The sequence below is a fragment of the Corvus moneduloides genome, chromosome 18 (assembly GCF_009650955.1).
Source record: "Corvus moneduloides isolate bCorMon1 chromosome 18, bCorMon1.pri, whole genome shotgun sequence".
Lineage (NCBI taxonomy): Eukaryota > Metazoa > Chordata > Aves > Passeriformes > Corvidae > Corvus > Corvus moneduloides.
In genome coordinates, this window is record NC_045493.1 from 4,822,599 (window position 1) to 4,844,761 (window position 22,163).

Consider the following 22,163-nt stretch of genomic DNA (forward strand, 5'->3'; position numbering starts at 1 on the left):
AGACTCTTGTGTCTGTTTTGCTCATAGACCCACAGCTGCTCTGCATTTGTATCCTCCATTTGTTTATTTTCCCCCTCCCTAAGACTGGGCTTTCACCACTGCCATCCTTTTTTTGTTGTTGCCATGGTTACTTTAATGGTTACAGTGTTTGCACATGAGATTAAGCACGAGAAACTGCAATCTCCTTTTCTGCAATGTGACCTTGCCCTTTCCAGTGAGTTGTGGTAAATCTCAGGTGGAAGCCCAAAGATTGGAGAACTGTCCCCATGAAGAGAAGGGCAAAATTGCATCATGAGAAGGGACAATTAGCAAAAGGCTCTGTTTTAAAATAGTAAATATGGTATTTTCATTAACCATTGACTCAGTGTCCAGGTGTAACTGTAAAATGAATGTGACAAATCCATATGCTGTGAGGTCACCATAGCCCCACTGACTGAATTAAGTATTTTCAGAGCACTCTTGTGATACTCAGCAGCCCACTCTTCTTCCTTGCCCTCTCCCACACCCCCTTTATGTTCCTCTCCTTCATCTCAAGAGACACAAATAATAAATTCAGGGATGAGTCTGCTACTGGAGTGTACAAGACACATCTCTAAGAGACAGCTGACAGGAAAAAATGTGACTGAAAGAAATGGCTAGGGAAAAAAAAAGAGTGCACAGAAGCCTCCTGAGAAAAACTGAAGTCTTGAAAAGGGAGGTAATAAAGCTTTATTAGATAATTGTTACCTTTTTGTTTGTTTCAGGCTTTGAACCAGAAACATACTGGGACCGAATGCATCTGCTCCAGGAAGCAATAGCACACAGGTATGTCTGCAGTGGAGTGGAGTGACCAAACAGTTCCTGTCTCCCTGGATAATGTGGGATGAAGGCCTGTGCTGATCAGTCACTCCTGAGTCACTTGGGTTCTGTGCTGTCTGCCTCTCTGAAGTCTGCTTACAGACTGTTAGACTAAAATACAGCCTGCATGACTGGAGGTGGTTCTGTGGCTGCAAAGTGCAGCTGTGTAGTGTTTCAGCCCATCACTCCTTAGGAACCATACTCTCCTCCTAAGGAGAGCCTTGCCTTTGGAAAATGCCCATTATTCTAAGTTAGAAGCAGAAAGAGTGTGAATAGATTCTTCCTGAGAAGGGGCAGTTATTTCCTTCTTGTGTATTTAGCACACTCTTGAACTGGATGACACCCTACGATTGATAATAGGCAGGAGACTGGGGTGGGACCTGTACAGAGGAGGTTGGGCCCAGTTTAAGAAGGAATTGTTGGAAACTTTGGATACTATCTAGCCTTATCCCTTTGAGTGATTGAGCTGCCGGTTTCTTTCATGATGGTGCTGCCAGGCTTTTTTTCATAACAGAGAGGGCTGCCTTTTGTAATGGACTTTAGCTTGGAAATCAGCTTTAATTAGTTTAGAAAGCAGGAGAAGAACAAGTATCCTACAAACAGCAGAGAACTGCCAGGTAAGCTGCTTGAAGTTCTGCATGGAGCATTGCCCATCATGAAAAAACTAATGTTGCAGCTTGAAACATACCCAGGGAACTCTGTCGTGACTACTGCTCTTCCCTCCCTCGTGTGCAGCCACCCCATTTTGTCAGAGACTGCTTGGAGTTGCTGCCCTTGTTTCCAGCTCGAGTCAGGACAGGGAACAGTGTGGGGTGACAGGCTTTCACGCTGTGTCTGGCAGGGGCAGAGAATATTTGGAGAGGCTCAGCTCTCTTCATCCCTTTTTCTTTTGCCTTCAGGCCGTAAGAAAGGGATAGTGGAAGGATTTCCTCTGGTGCCCCTGCCTTTGGCTAAGGAATCCTACCTGGACTTGCTTGTTTTATCTTTCTGTTTTCTTTGCTTTTTTAATTCCCCTTGTCTCTATTTGTTCAGATTTGGATTTGTACAGGATAAATATTCAGCCTCTGCATTCAACTTCCCAGCAGAGAACAAGCCCCAGTATATCCATGTCACAGGTGAGCAATATTTGGGAGGCACTGTGGCAAGGAGGAGGTTATTACAAACAAGAGAACCATTTTACATGTGTTTTGTGTTTCGTGTTAGTGATGCTGGTGCTGTTCTGTCCCTAACCAGATGAGAAGTAGGTGTGTCAGACAACACAAACCAGAAAACCGGAGGGGGCAGTATGAAAAGCACGAAGTGTTGCTGCTAATAAATGGTGTTGGTTTGAAATCTTGCTTTACAATGGCTCTGAAACTTTTCTTTCTAGAAGGAAATTTTAAAAAATAAGGCAAAGCTTATTCCAAGGTCAATGTAAATAAATGGGTACCCAGAAGCTAGAAGGAGGAAAAGGTGTTGGGAGAAGTTAGCGCTCTGTTCTTGTGCTTAAGGTCTGTGGTAGATGCATCTCTACCCATGCACACTGTGTGGGAGACAGATCAAGCATTTAGGGTCCACTTGCTGAGACATGAAAACAATGACGGGAAGACAGCATTTGGAAAATTGCAGAAGAGAATGGAAATTCATGGTAAGTTAGCAAGATGGACCAAATATCTTTGCTTCATTCTGTGCTTGTAAGAGAAAGGCAGACGAAATGCACTCCCTCCCAGTGTTGTAACATACAGGAAGAAGTAGCACATAAGAACCAAGAGGGAAAAGTGTATCCCATTTTCTCATGCTAAAAGGCAATTAAATGAAACTCAGGCCAGTTTCCTTTTCAGAATTTAAGGAGTCAGCTACTAGTAGTAGGGACTTAGGTCTGCCTCAGATTAAAGTGCTGTCTCTTTCCTGCAGGGACAGTGTTTTTGCAGCTGCCGTATTCCAAGCGGAAGTTTTCTAGTGGGCAGCAGCGGCGCCGGCGCAACTCCACCAGCTCCACCAACCAGAACATGTTCTGTGAGGAGCGCATTGGCTACAACTGGGCCTACAACACCATGCTGACCAAAACCTGGCGCTCCAGTGCCACTGGCGATGAGAAGTTCGCAGACCGGTTGCTGAAAGACTTCACAGACTTTTGCTGGAACAAAGACAGCCGGCTTGTTATGTTCTGGACTGATTGTCTGGACAAGATGCATGCTAGTGCTCCGTGAATAGGGTTGTATCTCTTAGGGAGACAGCTAGAAGCTTTACCTTGTGGCAAGGAAGTAGAAGTGAAGAGTCTCTCTGTTGGATTCATATTGAGGCTCCAAGAGGACCTGAGCAATATTGCTGTTGATATTCAACAGAATTTGATTAAGTGCTTGGAAGAGAAGAATTTGAGCTCTTGGCTTGCCAGGATCTATCACCTGACCTCAGCTTGGTTTCAAGTATCTACAGTCCTTGGTTGCCAAAACTTAAGTTAGGGCAGAGATAAAAGAGGGAGAGTGCAAATGGTTTTCAAGGGCAGTTGGATTCAGCACAGTGTGATGGTATCAGCTTCCAGTCATTGGAAATGATCGGTACCATTGGCATCTGATGTGCCTGGCAGCAGCCTGCCCCTCCCCCTTCCAAGGTGTACCTGATTGTGTGAATATGTAAGATAAGATGTAAGAGATGGTTATTAAATTTTCCTACATGTAAATAAGTAAAATGCAGAAAATGAAGTGACCTGATGTTTTGTTGTAACTCCACAGCAATACAGAATTTGTGAGTAAAAGAGAGCAATTGCCAAAAGAAAATACTGCTTTCTATGTTCAGCTCAAAGTTCAGTGCTGGGGCTTTGTCTTGTAATCATCCAGGATTTTCTGTCTTCACATCTGGATCTAGAACAGTGTCACACAGCAAGAGCAGGAAGCCAGTCACTGTCTTGCAAGGCCGGCAACAAAGCCTGAGGAGAAATCAAGGGCTACTGAACGCAAGTTGCTGCTGAGGATTATGGGCAGGTTTTTAGAATGTATCTGCATGCCGCAAGAGGAAGATGCCTGCACTCAAGTACGTAGCCTTTGTCTTTGCAGGGCCTTGGCAGGAGTTGGTTATTTAAGCACAGGTTTAGAGTGGGTCACAGCCGGCACCCAGCTGTGCCATGCGTGGAGGCTGTTGGCTCCTGCTGCGAGATGGTTCCTTATTGTTACATACCATCGAGAAACTGGAGTCAGGAGAGGACTGACACCTTCACAGTGGTGTTCAGGTGTGATTCAAGGCAAACCGTAGCTGCTTCAGTTTTTTATCCCCTAAACTGAGTCAGGATGAGTCATCTGCTTTTAGACAGCACCTATCTGCAAAAAAGGTGGGTTTGAGCTGCATGCGTCTTCATTCAGTCGCTCTAAGTGTGTCAAAATTATCAGTGCCTGTCTGATTCCGATTAGCGACTTAAAAATACTCCCTACTATGGAAGGAACTTGCTGCCATCTATTCTACACCATTCTACATCTATTCTGCACTCCGGCAGTAGCTGTGCACGCGGCGAGTGCTCGGTCGAAGCTGTAGCGGGGGTGGGGGCGGAGTGCAGGGGCGGCCCTGGAGCCCCGCCTGGGCGGGGACTTGAAACCCGACGGCGGTTCCGCACCTGACCCCGGAGTGCCCTCGGCGCGGGGAAGCGTCTGGACCTGCACGAGGCTACGGTGAGAACAGGGACCGGGACTAGGACTGGGACCGGCTGCAGGGAGCGGGCCGGCGGGCAGGGACCGTCGTCTCGCCACGGGAGGAAGGGGACGAGGCTGCCGCGTGTCCCTGCTCCTGCACTTCGCAGCTATTTAACAGCTTTTCCCCCTTTTGGCCGGCGGGGTGGAGCTGGCCCAAGGGTGGGGTGTCCTCGCGGGGAACTTCGCGGGCCTCCTTTTCCCAGGAAAACGGGCGAGAAACAGCTCCAACGGTGGTTTTACATTTTACGGTAACTGCGGTCTGCCCGGGCCTGTCATGTGCCATTTTGGAGAAAACCGAATTAATTTCACCTGAATGTCTCTGGACTTAATGTTTTGATAGTTTTAACCTGTAAGCGGTGGATGTAAACCCCAGAGTTAGTCTCTGAGGTTTGGGGAAAGTTTAATGTGTCTTTCTGAGCTTAGTTTTCTCAACTGCAAATCTGGTGCGTCTTTAGCTTTTCAGGGCTGCTTTAGGGCTAGTTTTATTTGAAGCGTTTTGAGGTTCTTAGGCTGCTTTTAACAGCACAGTGAATTTCTTTCCTTTTAAAAAAAGAGAAAAGCATACCATAGAAGCTAAAAATAGGAGATAAAAGAGTTTTTATCTAACCACAACTTTATGCATTGCATAGAAAAAGCTTCCAACAGGACATGATGATGAAGCAGTTCATGGCCATGTTAAAGAAGAGTGAAAATGAGCATCCCCCACCCACCAAGCTGATAGATCTAGCAGGACAGCTTTGCCGGGAGCTCCAGAGCTCGTCTCCTAGTCTGGAGAAGCTGGTTGAAGCCATGATGAGATGCAAGAACACGAGATATTTTCTCACTAACATCCATGTTGTCCGGGCTTGTGTGTCCGTTCATATCCATAATGGGCAACATGATGCAGCCTGCAGACTCCTGGAGGTAGGGATGTGTTCATCGGTTCTTCATGGAAAACATGTTAGCAAAACAGTAGTTAAAGCTGTTAGTGCAGAAGTACCCAAACTGCAGCACACGGAGCATTTCCAGCTGGCGTAAGGTAGTGGAAGGTGATAAGTGTGCATTGTTGACCTGAAACACAGGACAAAGCCTTTGCTACAGGCACTTGGTGTTAATCAGCCAAGGGGAAGAAGGTAACTGGGCGATTATGGAGTTAGCTGTAGCAGGATTTTTGTTCTCTACTGTGGTGGTTCTTGGTTTTCACAGTTTTAGGGCTCAGGACACAAAAGTTTTGGGAAGCCCAAGATTAGGGGGCTTGACAGGGTGGGAGTATATGAGGAAGGCTGGATCGTGCCACTCAAGGTGAGGAATTTTTGGCCTCTAGATCTGGTAACGTAGACCTTTTCACCAGGGAAAAAGAAGGAATTAGGCAACTCCCTGTGTACGCTGGAGACGGTACAGCAAGCCATATACTTAGATAATGCTCCCAGCTCTGTCAAACCAGTAGGAATCTCTGAATAAAATTTCTGTTGAGGGTTTTCTCCTTGATAGGCAGTCTGAGTGACTCTCTGGGCAGGTTTGCTTACACACAGTTTTGTTTTAGTATTGCAAGGCAGAAGAGAAGGAAGAACTGGTGCAACTTTGGCATGAGATTCACTACCGGAGGGTTATGGAGAAACACCAGACAGATTTTCTGACACCACTGCAGAGGTTTCGTTGCAGGAAGAGGTACTGCATTGTGGGGAGACCAAGATTTTTTTCTCTGCTGTAGTTTTCAGAGGCAGGGGCTACAGATGCAGAGGCTGGTTTTGCACCTCAAGATGCTGCTTCTTGGAGCTTGGTTTTTCTTGGTATTTTGATCATTTGTGGCAATGTGAGAAAATTCCCATGAATGTGAATTATTCCTTTTGGGTCCTTTTTAATCCCATTTTCTCCCGTGTACAGGAATCCTCCACCTATTTCCCTTTGTCCTGAAGTTTTGAAGAATCGAAACTATTCAGAAGAAGTACGCCAGCACCTGCACAAGTTTGCTGCAGAGGTGACAGCAAATCCAGACAAGAAACAGCGGGTAGGGATATGCTAGGGATATTTCCAGTCAGGTCTCTCTGTCATGGAAAAGCAGGACTCTGTGATCAGGAGTCTATAACTGGTTTAATTTCTAAATTAAACTGGTTTAATTCTAAATGCTTGTTTTCAGAAGGCTCATTGGGGCTGGCATTCCTCATATTGGATCTTTCCCTAAAGGTTTCTTTAAAAAATCATCAGGTTCATGCTAAGTAATTTCTCTTGCTGTGGACAAAAAGTTGAGGGACAATAAATTCCTCGCTGTTCTAATTTTGTAGTGATTGAGCATAGGCAGCCAAACAGCCATCACTCAGCAAAGCTCTATTACAATGATAAATAGTTCTGACTTGACTGAGTAACAGCCTGTATAAAATTGCACTTTGTTCACCAGAATATATTTTGTGCTGACTTTTCAAATGCTGGTAATTTAATGTGATAACACAATAGGCTGTGTTGGTGTATACATGGATCTACCTTCTTTGGACAGGGACAGATTTGTAATGGAAGAGATGTATGAATTAAATCAATAGTCATTGTTGATCACTACCTTGCCAGGTGAAGGCTTCAGACTTTAATGTCTACCTCTGTGAAGCTGTCATTCTGTGGGATGAGCATGATTTGGTGAGGGCATTATCTGGCGAGTACTACAGAATAGCAGTGGCTTCCCTTAGCAAACAAATTGTCTGGGTGTGCAGGGTGGAATATGTGTTTTCTATCAACTGAGTTCATAAAATGGTCTCCTCAGTCAGATCCACATAGGCCTATCGGAGACCTAGTGAGTCAATGTATCTGGGTTTGGAAGCTCTTTTGCTGGACTGCTTTTGGAAGTGAAGGGAAAAGTCTGATTATTTGGATGTGATTTTTTTCCCCTTGATTTCTCCCTGCACCTGGGTTTGCAGGAGGGGTTGGCTCGGGACATGAACCTGCAGCCAACTCAGGTCTATAATTGGTTTGCAAATTATCGACGACGTCAAAAATCTCGCCTCCTTCGTATGGAAAAGCTCAACAATTCATGTCCTGAGAGGGCATTGGCTTCCCACAGAAATGAGCCACAGGATAAAGGATCCAACACTCCACAAACTGCAGGTTTGTCCCTTCCTAATGTCTTCGGGATGTGGTCCAGAGAGGTGAAAATCAATTTTAAATTCCCTCAGGAAGGGAACAATATTGCTTCTTCAGAACAGCATCATGTGCTGATGGATCAAGTTGATGCTGGAGGACTCTGCTTCAGTGGAGTGCCTCATTGTTTGGCTCCAGGCTGTCAATCCAGAGGAGCAGACACTGCTAAGGCCTGTGCAAGGACAGGTGAAAAGAGATGCCTGGCTTTAAAAAAGCACCAAATGAAGGCAAATAGATGGGAGGCAGCAGGTTTTAGCTCTCAGATTCTGGAATCAGGGCAGTGTAATCCGGAAAACCCAGTATTTCCATGTCCTTCCACAGACAACCAAACTTCAGTCACAAGGAACAGGGGGGTTGTGCTGCGTTTGGCAGATTAGACTTGTTTTGTTGCCCTTTGGAGTAGCCATTAGTGTTGTTTCACCTGCCTGGCCTGCACCTTTCAGATGGATCTCATGTGGGCATCAGCCCTGAGCAAATGGAGATAACCCTCATGCCCTGTGAGCCAGGATGGGAGCAGTCAGCTGCATCTCTGTATAAGCCTCCTGAAGGAACGTATTTAAAGATGCTGGAATCCAGGTGATGTATGGCATCTCTACAGTGACAGTTCAGAGATGAAGCAACATTTAAACATATTCACAGAACTGACTTCCATGTCAGTTCCCAGGGGACATCACTTAGGAACCTTGCCACCACTGATGGCAATGTTCCATGTCCAGTCAGAGCAGCTCATTTCCCAGCTGTGGAGGGCAGGATTCAAAGGTTTAGCTGGGGGTCCCCTTTTGGCAAAGCAATATGTCTGGCTGATTCATTTTCTCCATCATTGCAGCTGTGTGCAGAGCTCTGAGCTGTATGAAGCTGGAACAAGCTTGGCTTTGTTCACCACTCACAGCACTGAACAACCTGTACCTTTTGGCACTGAGGCTGTGATGGAACCAGGAACCTGCTTTGGCTCTCCTGTGGTGCTGCCTGAAGAAGCAGTGAGCAGTGCTGCTGCCAGCCCCTGGCAGGGGAGCTTTGACCTGGGCTCTTATGAGTCCCTTCCCTTTGTGAATCATTGGCTGCCCATGTGGCAGGCCCCTTACAGCATCAGAGGAGTCTCTGGCTCCGTGTGGACCCCAGATGTAGAAGGTTGGTAAAACTGCACACAGATTGTTGACCTTAAGAGTTTCCAAGCTTCTCTTCCCATTGTTGTAAACATTGTTGTAAACACTCCTGCTCACTTAAGTGTCCTGATGAAGGAGAGCAGGGCTTATTTTGAGCTTTGGAGTTTTGCTTCCATGGTAGTTCAGTGAGAAAATCTGTTGATTTAAGGTGTTGAAACAGACATTCTTACCTACTCTTTTGCCTAAACTGTAACCACTTCCATAAGATAGTGGTGCATTCCTTTTAGTGTTTCCATTGAGAGAGTCCCTCCAGGTGTTGTCTGCTCACCCTGTTGTTTGCAAGCTTCTGGGTTTTTAATGCCTGTCATCATTAAGATACTGCCTGAGAACTTCTTAACTGTGACATGGTGCTTGTCTTCAAGCACGTATTCTTACTTTCCTTTCTCTCTCTTGCTATTTTTTCTCTCTTTGTCTCCTTCCTGTCCAGTCTTGTTCAGCATTCCCACCATCTCTTTTCTTCTCCCTGTTCTTCAGAATAGGCTTGATAGGATGCATAAGTAATGTTCCACTTGTTTTTGCTGTAGGTCTGTAGAGTAGAAAGTGCTGTAACTGCGATTCACCCAGGCTCTGGTGAATGTGGAGCAAGGAGAGAAGGAATAGCTGGGTCAGAGGTTGCAGCCATGTTATCTGTGTCTGTACTTGTTTTTAATATGAGCATATTTTTCAGCAGGTATCAGAGTTCCCTTGAGCACAGTCTGTCAAGGTGGCTGTGTTGAAGACAGTTCAGGAAGAATCATTCAGGAGTCATATTTAGAGGATGAAAGCTTAATCCTTAGAGGAGGACAGCTAGGGACCCTGGAATCTATTCCCCACAGGTAAAGGGAGGGAAAGCACAGGGCTGCCTAAAGACAGGAATAAAAATGATGCTGTGAGTCCAGCCATGTCTTGGTGCCCTGTTGAAGAGAGTTGCAGAAATAGTGATACATCTCATTCCCAGGGACTGATTCTCCTTGTGTCCATCCTACTGGTATTTATATCTGTGCATGGGTAATGTTGTCTAAGTGTGTATGTGTGTGTGTGGCACAAAGGAGATTTGGAACCAGTCTAATCAGAAAAGATATGACCCCCTATTTTTTAGGCAGGTTCAGCTTCTGAACTATTGGCTTGGTTTTGGCAGAAAAGCATAACCTGTACTGATCCAGTGAGGGCTGGTTCTTTGGGCTGGGTTGGTAGGGCCTGTACTTAATCTTAAAATAGTTTTTATAGCTTCATGAATGACCTCATGACAAGATTATTCCATAGTGCAAGCTTTCCAAATTGGAAGACAGTAAGACAGGCACTGTTCTGTCTTTCTGTTTTCCACGTAGAACAAAGGTTTCAGATTTTCTCTGGGAATGGAGATAAATTCAGAGAATGCAAAACAAAAATTCATGCTATTTTCCATATGTTATACAACTTCCATAATGTTACATAAAAATAAACACTGCCAGACATTATGGGCTTCCTTTAATTTACTGATCTGCAAGACAGAGCAGGAGCAGCAGCCCCATTTTATAACCCTTCTGCTTGACACTGACCAGCAGTTGTGCCAGCATGACACTGTCAGTATGTCAAAAAGGGAGGTAGAAGAAGCTTCATTCCTACTTTATAGATGAGGAAGCAGAGGCACAGATGGCTTCGTGGCTTGTTGAACAACAGGTAAAGGCAGTGATTCACTGGAGATAAAGATTGGTGAGACTTTGGCCCCAGTTCCCTGCTAAAAACATTTCTGCCTTTTACCTGTTTCCCACTTGGCCTGGTGCCTTGCTCCCATTCATGTCAGACTCCTTGCTCTGAATTGCTGGGGAGAACCTAGGTCAGGCATTATAAACCTTGGGCTGTGTTTTAGGATTCACAGTTTTAAACAGTGGCTAAAGATCATGAAAGATCAGCAAGGCTTGCTGGCAATATTTTGGCTGGATTTAAAATTTCATGTTCTGACTCTGGAGTGAGCTCATTTTTATTTTTAAAATATGTTCTGCCAGTAGAAGAAATCTATGGTGAATGTCTCCTTGTTGGGTATGTCAGTGTGCCAGGAATCCACGCACCCGTTATCATATTCCTATGAGGGGCAGGACTTGCTGCTTTGTTGGCACCTTTGGTGAGGATATAGATATTTGAATCCTATTTGTAAACCCTGTTTAGTGGCCTGGTCCAGCTCCCCCCAAAACCTTGAGCTCCTCAAAATTCCATGAATGCTGTGGAACATCAATCTTTTTCAGAAGTGAGCGATGCTTAGGCTGCAATTCCAGCAATTTCATTTTGCAGTTTCTCTCTAGAGAGCCAGGAGAGCTCATGTGAGTAGTCTTGGGTAAGGTCACTGCTCTGTCAGTGAGGATCATCTGTGTTATAAGGCAGAGCCCTCTAACAGAGTCAGTGATTAGAGAAGAGTATTGTTACCAGAGTCCTCTTGAGCACTCATGTTGTAATGAGCATCACCCTTCTGGGGTCTCAGGAGGGCAACAGATCGAACTGTAAGGCAAATGAGTGTTGCTGTCCTGGAAGGACAGGGCAGTGAAGTTATCTCGGTTTTAGAGGTAAAAATAACACAAAGAGAAGGAAATTATTTAGCCAAGATCACCTATCTGGAGTGGACTCAGTGTTATGTTCTCCTTGCTTCCTGAGCACTGGGATAGAGCTACAAGTCAGCCAAAGGACCCTTAATCTGCTTGTCTCATTTTTAAAGATGCTCACCTGGAAAGGACACGTCCTCAAAGCTTATCAGAACAATTCCTGTTGATTTCTTTCACGGGCTTTTTACAGCCGCTCCTACGCACTTGTGCTGTGTCCAAACCTCTTCTGATCTACAGGGCTGTGAGGTGGGAGTGTGAGAGGGAACCAGGCTGGAAGCTGACTGTCTCCATCTGCTTCTGCTGCCTGAGAGGAGGGTTTGATCCAGCAAGCGGACTGGAAGTCCCTGTGGGACACCAAACAGATGCTCCCCTTTACAGATAGTGGTGATGTATCCTCTTCATTCTGCAAGTCAGGACAGGTGGAATGTAGCCCAGCTAATGGTTCTTGCAGAGCAGAAATATCGTGCCTTCCATTTCAGAAAGAAAAGCACACTGAGCTCTGTGGAGCAAGGCATTCTACATTTATGAGCCAGCATACTGATTTAGAAAATGTCAGTGCTGAGATGTTCATGGCAGCTTACAGCCTCTGCCTGCATTTTTGGGATTCCATCTCAGAGTGCTGGGAATCCTCCTGCTGTTAGGCTTTCCCCTCTGGATAACCTAGCATCCTGACACTGGCAGGCAGCAAGTCCCAAACCAACAATGAGAGGCTACTTTTTGGCATGTTGCATAACTGAATCATAGAACTCCTTGCATATCGGCATAAGTGGGCCGTGAAAAACCATGAGACAAATTCTTGAGAGGGTGGGAGAGGGAGCTGAGCCCATTTGTCTTCAGGAAATGTGACTCTCTGAATGCATTCTCCAGCAGAGGAGTCCCAAGACTGGGTGCTGGAAGCTGGGGGGCGTTCCAAGGAAGGGCAACTTGACACTTGCCCCGTTGCTTCTACTTTTTTCCTATACTCTGCTAGTGGGCACCTCTTGTCTGGACCTGTATGGACACTCACACCTTGGGCTATTCCTGGTGGTGGTACAGGCAGCATTGTTGGATTAGAGAGTTTTGAGTTGGTGATGATAGGAGAGAACATCCCATTCTTGAGCACTCAGTGTCTCCTACTTGACCTAGTGCCCACAGACTGATCTATTTTGAGAGGCTGGCAGAGCCTCCAGGGGAGTTTAGATGGGGAAGGCATGTCCCCAGACTGGACTGGTGGCCTTGGAAAGCTGTAGCAGAAGCGGAGCCAATGTTATGTCTATGTCTATAGTTTTGAGAGAGACATTTTGGTAGACACCTCCTTGTTTATGGAGTGTTTTGGGGCAGAAGGAAAGTTGCAAATTGAAATATGATTCCCTGTATACTGCTCCTGGTCAGGGCTGTCTTCCCACTGCAGAGCCTGTATTTTCAGGCCATAAGAATTTTGAGAAATGGGGCAGGTGTGTAGACAACTTAACAGCTCTATCAGCTGAATAGTCTTGCCAACAGCCCCTCTTGTCCTGCTGCAAAACATTACAGTAAGTGGCAAGTAGAGCACAAATACAAATGCACTTGTATATAATTTTTTTCCAGTTCCTCTCAGACTGTGTTTGGCAAGCCTCAGTGCCCACCTGTTTCTGCCCCCTGCATGGAAGAAAGCCAAGCCTTGGGACAAAGCCAGGTAAGAACATACCTAATGTTCAGAGAAAGGAGCTCTGTACACATGATCCCCTGCAGCTCTCTCAGAGATGTGAAATCTCATATCATATTTAGTATGAAACATATTTGATCTAAGCATACCTTTTGGAATCCAGTTCAGAGCAAGGTGGGCATTCCCTGGGTAACATCCAGCAGATAGTAGAAGGAAAGGTGGTTTTGTTGATTTTTTTTCCTACTTGAATTGCTAATCAGACCCTAATTTTACTAAATGTGTTGTTGAAATGGTGGCCAAGGGAACCTGTGCAGATCCCAAGTGTCATTTAAATTTTTAGCAATGGAGGTTTCACCTATAGAACAATCACATGAAGATGGCTGCTTAAGGTCCTCCCCTCTGAGCGGTTTTGCACAATTTGACTCTGCTCTCTCAGACCTCTTAAAATGTTTAATGTAATTTTCATTTGCAAGTCTGTGCTATTGTTGAGGAAAAGGGATTTTGCATTGTTCTGAGGTGGCTGATAGCAGTATACAGAGTAGTGTGATTATTGGCCAGGATAGAGAAGGTACTTCCATGCTGTGGGTGCAGTCTGCCTGCCTTCTGATGGGGACTTTAGGGCAGTAGAGAATAAAAGTTAGAAATCTTGTGCTTTCAAGGGGATGGGAGCACATCTCTGAATTCAATGTTACCTAAAAAGAAAGCCCTATCTAAGCTGTACATTGAGGTACTTTTTGGCATTATGTATGTTGGTCTAACAGTCAGTCAGCATCCATTGCTGTTTCCCTTGCAGTGTGAGCTGCTGGGGAAAACCTTTTCAAAAGAGATTATGAAAAGCAGGAGCCCATATCTGCTGGCATCATTATGAGAAGTGGTTGCAGCTCTGAGGGCAGTAACAGAACCTCTTTCGAGCCTCTGAAAGCATCAATATAAAGATCTGTATCTTGGAAAGTGGCCTTTTTACCAGCCATAATGTAAGCCAGACAAGAAGGAAAGCTTTGGGCATTAATAATGGATGAGCCTTTTCTAAGATTCCCAGAGCAGGCTGTCTCTAGCTAGTTTTCATCTTGCTGTTCTGCATTCTTGCACTGATTTTGCAGTGGTGAAGAAACATGACACTCAATGCACTGTGGGCTGGTGAGCAAGATACTGAGTGATGCTTGTAGATGTCAAAGGGGACATCTTCAAATCTTTGTAATAATTACTCAGTTCAAGAATTCAGAAAAGCAATTTTTGCATATTTTAATGTGTGCTCGAGGGGAAAAGAAGAGCTTGAATGGGTAAATGATCTTACAGCCTTCTACAGATTTCCTGGGCACTTTGCTTCTTGCTGAATTAACTTGCTCTGGGCTTCTGGCAACAATATGGAGATATTTGGTTCCTATGTCTGAACTACAGAGGTGCAGATGAAAAACTTCCTTTTTCTCCACAAGACTCAGGTTTTTTTTTTGTAGCTCATACATCCCGTTAGAACCAAAATGAGAGTAAAACAAAAGCAAGCAAGCAAACAAAAATTCCAGAGCAGAGCTCCCTTGTTCAGGACATCACTTCTTTGATTATTTAGTTCTGGTCTTACCCTCTGTCAGTTACTGGCTTTTATAGGAGTCAATGCCTAGGGCAAGGCGAAGGGAATTGCTCTGCTCTGAATTCCTAGGAGTTGGATTGTGCACTGATTGTGCTTGTCACTTCTACACCCAGTGATGGATTACTCTACCTGAATTTAGAGGGGAAGAAGGTCTTTGTCTCTTCATGCACACAGCCCTGACCAGTGACATTCCCTCCCATCTCACACCTTGTGCTGCTGTCTGCCCAAAGGAGCTCTTCCACCATAAGCAACTGTGTTAAAAATCATATATAGTGAGGCTTTGGCTCCTTCCTGTGTCTTTCAGGTCCTGGAGGATCCAGTTGTTGGCTCACTAACCAATGAGATGCTCCAGGCAGCACGCCTGCTCTTTGAATTTTCTGCCGCTGGACGGATGTGACCTGCCTGCAGATACACTCCATGTGTCTGTGCTTCCCATTGCTTCCTATTTTTTCCTTTTTAATTTTTTTAATGAAAGAGGAGTCTGACAAGGGGGTGATTAGAGTGGGGGATAAGGATGGAGGTGTTTTCAAATGGTTACAAAGTTTGATTTAGTTACAGTTTTATTAAGAATTTGCAAAGGATAGAAGAAAGGAAGGGTGCAGCGTGGACTGTAGGTTTTTCCTGGAGTAGTCTGAAACTGCACTGTCGGTGTTAAAATTATCAAGGCACTGGTTCTGTGGCAGTAACATAGATCTACCCATAGCACTGGTCAGATCCAAGTCCTTGGTTGCATCATGAAGGTAAATGAAGCTCCTGTGCTCAAAGGAGTAAAATTTGGTTACATTGCCTTGCAGTGGATGTTGGATAACTTTTTCTCAGGCTTGGAAGATAAGGTCTCAGCTAAGCGCTGGTAAAATACTGCTATTTCTTATTCCTGCCTTTCTGTTGCACTGCAGGGTGTAACTTCTGGAGTGTTCCATACTCCATAGTGCCACAGGTGACACAAACTGGAGCACAGCAGAATTTTCAGTGCTAGGGCATGCCATTGTTTTGGTGTTTAATACAAGAAGTAGCAAGGCAGGCCCTTCATGCAGGTTTAAAACTAATCCTGCAAGTTATAGGGTGGGTTTTAGGGTATTTTCCTGAAGTGTTACTGTTTTAAAAAAAATCTGTATTGCAAAATGGGTCCTCTTTCCCAAACCTCCAGCCCGGAGATACAGGGAGAAGATGCCTCTGTTACCTTTTGTTACAAAGTTTTCAAATAAAGAATTTTATTTACTGTTTCTCCAGGGTTCTTTTTTTTTTTTTTTTTTCAAGGTAAGGGTGTGAAGTGATAATTTTCACATGGCAATTATGTATTAAAACGCAGGACCCAGCTGCCCTGGGAACACTTGTGGGTGGTGAGAGCCTGAAGCCTCCTTTATTTTGGTGGATTTCACTAGGAATGCCCCTCTCTTGTTCGTGTTTGGAACAGCGGTGCTTGGAAGGGTCACACACGTTATCGCTTATTGCCGTCAACAGCGGGCCCGTGAGTCAATGAGGGCATTTGTGCAGGGAGCAAAGGCGCCGGGCTTGTACGGCCCGCACGAACACCCGTGAGGGACCAGCCCGCCCGGCCGTCACAGCCCCGGCCACCGCCCGCCCGCGCTCCTCCGCTCGGGGCCGTTCCCGTCGCCCGCCACCGCTTCCCCATTGGCCCGCGGGCCGCCCGCCGCCGCCTCCCCGTTGGTCCGCGGCCGCTGGCAACAGCGACGGCTCTGTCCTGCCGCGCCCTGACTGGCTGCCGCCGCCCGCCCGGCCATAGCAACAGCGGGGCGCGCGCGGCGCCTCAGGGGGCGCGCGGGGCGGGGGCTGAGGCTGAGGCAGCGGCGGGACCCCTGAGGGGCGGGGGATGCACAGGGAGCGCCGCCACGGCCGCGCTTTGTGGAAACCCATTCTCTAGGCTCTGTCATCGTCGCTTCTGCGACCTGCGGTGGAACGGAGACGGGACACGGTCAGGAACCAGGCAGGGACGCGGCTCCATGCGAAGGCAGCAGCCCCATAGCAAAATTCCCACTGAATCGTTCTGGGCTGCTGTCTGAGATCCCAAATAAGGTACTTTAGTTTTCATCCCTGCTGATATGACATGTCAGTACAATGACTATGATTTAGGCGCTCAGTGGTATATGATACATGTGGATGAAAGCCAGGGAGGTTCCACTTTCCTGCTGTTGAAGATGTATTGGAGTAAAGAGGAATGATGCCTCTCTTACAAAGAGGTGTATTTTCAGTTCCTTTCAAATACTTAGTTCTGTTCCCTGGTAGGGGAGATAAGATTAGATTAACATTGCCGGTATAGAAATTTTAGATACCTGTCATTCTAAATAGGTTCTATTGTAAAAAAGCAAGTCATGCTAGGGAATGCACAGATTTTGGCTTTGCATATAAGTGACCTTTGTTCTACCACCTTTAACAACACCAGTGTCCTAAGGCCTTGTAAGTTTTTTAAATAGTTCAAGAACGCAGTTGTTTTGAGTTTTTAGTTAAAAAGAAGAGGCTCAATACAGCAAAATTCCTCAGGAGTGCTAGAACAAGTCTCTTTTCCAAACTTAGATATGAAAAAGGATTTTCAGCTAAAGCAGAATTAAAGCCTTTTCTCTTAGACTTCATGAATTTCATTTCCGAATTTGTGCAGTTGTTCTCTGGAGGACAACTGAATTTTCTAGGTAATTTCCTGTAAATTTATCTTACACAATTCAAAGCTTGATATGTGAAATCAAGCAAATTAAAAGTATTGCCCTTTAAGAGATGTAAAGTCAAGTGGTTAAAGTACAGCGTATTCTGGCCCACTATTGCCCCATGTCATCTGGATACTGAACCTGCACAAAGCACCTTTGAGGAGCTAATTGCATTTGGACAGGAATTTGCAAGTGGTGCCTACAGGTGATCTCACAGGACTTGGCGAAGCTGGGTTACAGGAGGCTGAGCAGAATTCAGGGGTGGGCTGCTCTTCCCCATCCATGAGCCAGAACTGATGGGGTGCCTGGCCATGCAGTAGAGGAAGAGAACAAGTGAAACTCTGCTGAACGCCAGTGGTGCTTTAGGCCTTCTCTGCTGGCTGGAGTGCTGCTGGCTGGAGTTAGTCTTTCAAGGAGAGCCTAGTGGAGTTCTTTCCATTGTATTTACATTGGGGTAGCAGTTTGTTCAATTTGTGTCTTACCTCATTCTGGTTTCCTAGATGTGATTTGCGTCCCCACCATGTTCTGCTTTCCTTATCCTACCATCTGTAGCAAGCTCTGGATGTGTTTATGTTGTTCTTCCTTGGAGCTGTACTTGGAAGCACACTGAGCACATGGCTGACCTGCCCTGAGCTGTATGTGCTGTACCTGCTGTTGTCATTCCTCCTCCTCGACATGACATGGCCTAGCAAAGAAAGGAGCTTGCCCTAGATAGAAAAAAAACAAAGTTATTTTTATCCTAAAATGCATATAAGGGCCCAAAGAACAGAGCCTGTATGTGTTAATTGGTCACAGAAAGGGGATGGAAATCTAGGAGCACTTTCAGAATTTCCGTTACTTGGCTCTCCTGAGGTGAGAGGGACACTTTCCCAATAGGCAGCATCCATGTTTTCCAGCACTGCTGCTAGAGATAGCTTTTCTCTTGGCAGTTCAGCAGACAACCCTGAGCCTGGCAAGGTCAGAGGCTGAGGATGGTTCTACCCTGGAGGTATGGTGTGGAAATGGCTGTGTGGAGGACCTGCACAGCAGCTGCCGTGAAAACTTCCCTGAACTAATCCAGGAAATTGCTAGAGGGGACTGAGGACATGAGTAGCAGCTTTTTCTGCTTGCAGTCCCATTGGCAGTTCCGCTTGCTGTCACAGTCACTGGTGCATCCAACACCCGCTCAGGACAAATGCTGCAAGATACAGCTTCAAGGCAGTATTTTCAGGCAGTCTCTCATTCTGGATGCCTGGATTACCTTGCTTGGGGCCTCATTTTTAGAGGAAACGAGCTCTTTACGCAGTGACTCAAGTAGGGCACCCAGAATAAGAGGCCACTTTTGAAAATGTTGGCAAAGGCATTTTGTTTTATCTCTGCACTTCATTAGTCTTATCCCCAAAGTCTTTCATGTTATGTTCTACAGTGAAAGGTCATTGTTTCAGATCAATCATTTTCAGTGGGATTTAATCCCGTTCTAAGTCAAACTAATCCACTTTGGTAAAGGTTGAAGGGCAATAAAAATTCATTTGTTAAGACAGATCTGGTTTTATTTTTTTAATGTGGCTGCTGATGCTGAGTCCTTAATTGTGTATGCTCAGCATGAGGTGTCTTCAGAGAGGTTCCAGAAATCATGGGCATCCAAATTCTGATCTTATCTGTAGGCTGCAAGCGCTCAGGACTTCTGGAAAAACCCTGGGATTTAGTCGGATTGAGTTATTTTGTATTCATATTGCTTTTTTACTTCCAGTATTTTCTTAACACAGGTTGTTTCTTCTTCCTCTTACCTGTAGAGCCTTTTTTCAAAATGGTACTCTGGTGGCAGCTGCTGATAAGCAGGCTTGTTCGTGTTTTCCTGTTGAAGCTTGTGAATTCTGGTTTACTTTCCCTTCATTATATAAAGAGTAAAACTGCATTCTTCTGTCTGGGCAGGACTAGCCATAGTCTGAAGTAGCTCATGAGGAGTTAAAGCTGCTTTCAATTAGCTACTGTGTTCTCACCACTTAAAGGAACCCCCACAACTGAGCATGCTTGACAACCCCCTGTGCATATCCCTGAATCATTCTGGCAAGGAAAAACTGCCATAATCTTTTATTCAGACATAGTGCTGTTTCCTCACTGGACTCTGAAATGAGCAGGTGCTGGAAGATAGCACATTTTGCCAGAGAGTTCTGAGGGTTTATCAGCTTGTGTCTGCACAGGATTTTGAACATCCAAAAGGCTACTGTGTGTGAATGCCAAATGATATAAAATACACTGCAGTGATCCCAAATAGGCTTCGGGGTACAGACCTACCCTTTCTATGAGGGAGCAAGAGCTTTGCAGGTTTTGTACAAATCACTACCCTCCTTTTTTAAGGTTCTTCCCCTGCAGGGGAATAGATACACAACGTACTTCACCACAGTGTATGGCATGAACCCTGTTGCTGTTGTTAAGCAGCACTCGGGCAGTGTCATCTTTCTTCATTCCAGGATTTACCCTTGAGTTATGAGGGAGGTTCTGTGAGAGTGATTCAAGATTAATATGAAATTGAAATATGACAAAGAGTAGAGTATTTTCACACACTGTGGCAGCCTAGAGGCTTGTTGAACTGTGGTGTATGGTTTGGCTAGAAATATGTCTCTGAAATTACAGTCCCTTGTGGTTTGGGAAAGAATCATCACACTACAGCTACACCCACTGCTATCTCGTGCTCTGATCTTGTCATTGGTTACAACACTTATCCTCCTGATGCACACTTATCTCACTTTACTGGGGGAATGTGCTGCTAGAATTCTAACAATAAAAATTACAGATAGTCCTAAGCCTGTGGAAGAATCTGTCCTTACAGCACTATTTGAGCATCATGCCTCATGTAAGGGCCAGTCACAAGTATTTCCAAGATCAGATGTTCACAGACTCCATCTCTCTTTCTCTTCCACAGTTGTCTCTATTTCATTTGCTGTGATGTGGAAGCTGGTTAACCTTCCCCACCAGTGGGTGGTTTCTCTGTTCTCTCTCTGTTTTTCAGTATCTTGTCCCCAAGACTTTCATCATTTAGCAGCTCCCTAAATAAAACATTTCCTTGCTGCAGAAAGGAGAGGGAAGATCATTTGCTCCAGGGATCAGGAGGATGTTAGTGGCAGGGACTTTTTTGTAGAACTGCTGTAGTTCCATGAGTCTCAGAATACCACAAAATGTGTGTGCTCCCTCAGTGCTTCCAGGACAACAAAAGGGGAGGTCTTCCACCGTGGGGAAAGCCTGGGAATGGCACATGGTGGTTTCCTTGTGGTGTTGCCTCTTCACCAGTGTCCCTGCAGCTAAACATTAGCACTGGGGAAGACACCCTCTGAGACTGCTGTGGTGTCCCCAGTGCCCCTATGTGAGTGAGCACTGAACTGGAATGGCATTTCAGCAGGAAGCTATTTATGGAACATGGGTGCTGTCCAATAATCAGATATGCCTGTGGAGCAGAGCCATAGCCTTAGGTCACAGTGCAATTTTCAGTGCCATAAATTTCTCCATCTACAGATTCTTGCTGGGTGTGGTCACTTTGGGAACAATTCTGAGTCCTGCCTCATGAGAGCAGTATTCCTGAGCTTTGATGGGAATCACGGAGTGCTGCCTGGCATCCAAGCTCAGCAGGGGAACCACAGTCAGGCACTGTTTGCACCCGATTCGGCACTCTAATAAAAGGCCTGCTGATTTTTCCATTTCCTTTCCATTTTTATTTTAAGACATTGTGACTCATAAATATTGTAGTAGATTATAAAACTCATTGCATGAGCTCTAATTTCTGTTTATTTGTACCTCAGTAGATGTGTGGAGCCACTATTGAGGATGAAGATCCAGAGCGCTAGGCACTGTATGCGCAGGAGAATATAGGTACTCTCCTCCAGACCTTGGATGTGAAATGCAATCTCTTCCCTTTCTTTAGGTTACAGTCAGACTGTGGAAGTGCTGCACACAAGGTTGCCTTATTTTAGCACTTCTTCTTGCAACTGTTGAATTTAGATGTGTATCTGGTTTTAGAACAGTGAGATTACACATGACCTCGTGGATTCAATGTTACAAAATTTTGAGATGCTTTAGACTGAGAAATAGCTCTTTTAAAGAAGCCTCAATTAAGGAAACCAAAGCATTTCACAAGAATGTTTGTGCACGTGTAGCTATATCTACATATATTTGGCAGATTAATGCAGATTGGTTCAGTGGGTGAATAACTCGTTTTAAAAATACTTTGTAATCTGTTTCCCTGGGGAGTCTGAAGCTGCTGTACAAGACTAGAAAGCTTCTGCTAAACCCTGCATATTTTCAGAGCTGTTGGAATGTTTTGCAAACTGACTAATCTCTACTGAGAAATTACTACAACTGCAAAGGTTCCCAACTGAAGAGAACTGGTCAAGTAAGATTGGCCTGTCTCTCACTATTCTTGCCTAAGGGTCAGATACTTTAAAATCTCTATTTTTACATGGATTCATATCTTTTCAAAATCATATCCCTTCTGTCCTCAGCTAAACATTTATTCTAAGGTAAAATCAATACAAGTTTTACAATAATTATGATAATAAATTGAAATGATACTTGGGATCTATTCTGTTAAGGTTTTAGATGTCACTGCCGTCTCTTAGAGATAGTGAGAACAAAATCCCAGCAGGAAAAAGCCTCATTTGGCTTGCTGCTATGTGTGCACAGTGGTGTATGTGCTTCACACTACTGCAAAGAGCTGTTTCCAGAATGTTCTGCCAATCGGTTTTTAACTTGCTGGGTGTAATTTTTATCTTTCATGCCTTATTACATATAACTATCATTTATTCTTATTTGTCATATTTATTTATGTCCATTAAAAAGATAGCAATATTCATCTAATCCCTTTTAAAACCGCAGCATTTATTTTAAATGGCATTAGGGCTTAATGCACAAAAGCCAGCAGCATTAGAGTTAAGGCTAAAAACTTTTGTCTGACACAAGGGACTGGATTTACTCATTTGAGGTAGCACAAGAGTACTGAGGGTAGTGGGACAGC

The 22,163-nt window shown here is 45.0% G+C and overlaps 2 protein-coding genes across 15 annotated transcripts in view; both read left to right on the forward strand.

The window, feature by feature from the left end:
- The window catches only part of DEPDC5 (DEP domain containing 5, GATOR1 subcomplex subunit), a 41,155-nt gene extending 37,633 nt beyond the window's left edge, over positions 1-3,522 (forward strand). For 11 of the 12 annotated variants that reach the window (XM_032128466.1, XM_032128465.1, XM_032128468.1 and 8 more), the window contains 3 exons: positions 744-804; positions 1,870-1,952; positions 2,731-3,522. In XM_032128466.1, coding sequence (XP_031984357.1) covers positions 744-804; positions 1,870-1,952; positions 2,731-3,026 — 440 coding nt within the window. In that variant the 3' untranslated portion in view covers positions 3,027-3,522. The remainder of the gene's footprint in view (positions 1-743; positions 805-1,869; positions 1,953-2,730) is intronic. The other variant, XR_004243725.1, reaches the window with a different exon arrangement.
- A 163-nt stretch (positions 3,523-3,685) lies between these two features.
- ANHX (anomalous homeobox) lies at positions 3,686-15,745 on the forward strand. Of its 3 annotated transcripts, none has more exons than XM_032128499.1 (10): positions 3,686-4,475; positions 5,126-5,399; positions 6,019-6,143; positions 6,360-6,483; positions 7,379-7,565; positions 8,042-8,174; positions 8,425-8,726; positions 9,429-9,576; positions 12,880-12,967; positions 14,827-15,745. In XM_032128499.1, the coding sequence occupies exons 2-10, from the start codon at positions 5,145-5,147 to the stop codon at positions 14,917-14,919; spliced, it is 1,455 nt and encodes a 484-aa protein (XP_031984390.1). In that variant the 5' UTR covers positions 3,686-4,475; positions 5,126-5,144; the 3' UTR covers positions 14,920-15,745. The 3 variants fall into 3 exon arrangements, with proteins under 3 accessions (XP_031984390.1, XP_031984391.1, XP_031984392.1); XM_032128500.1 differs by having other exon boundaries at positions 9,432-9,576; XM_032128501.1 differs by lacking the exon at positions 9,429-9,576.
- Positions 15,746-22,163: the final 6,418 nt, after the last annotated feature.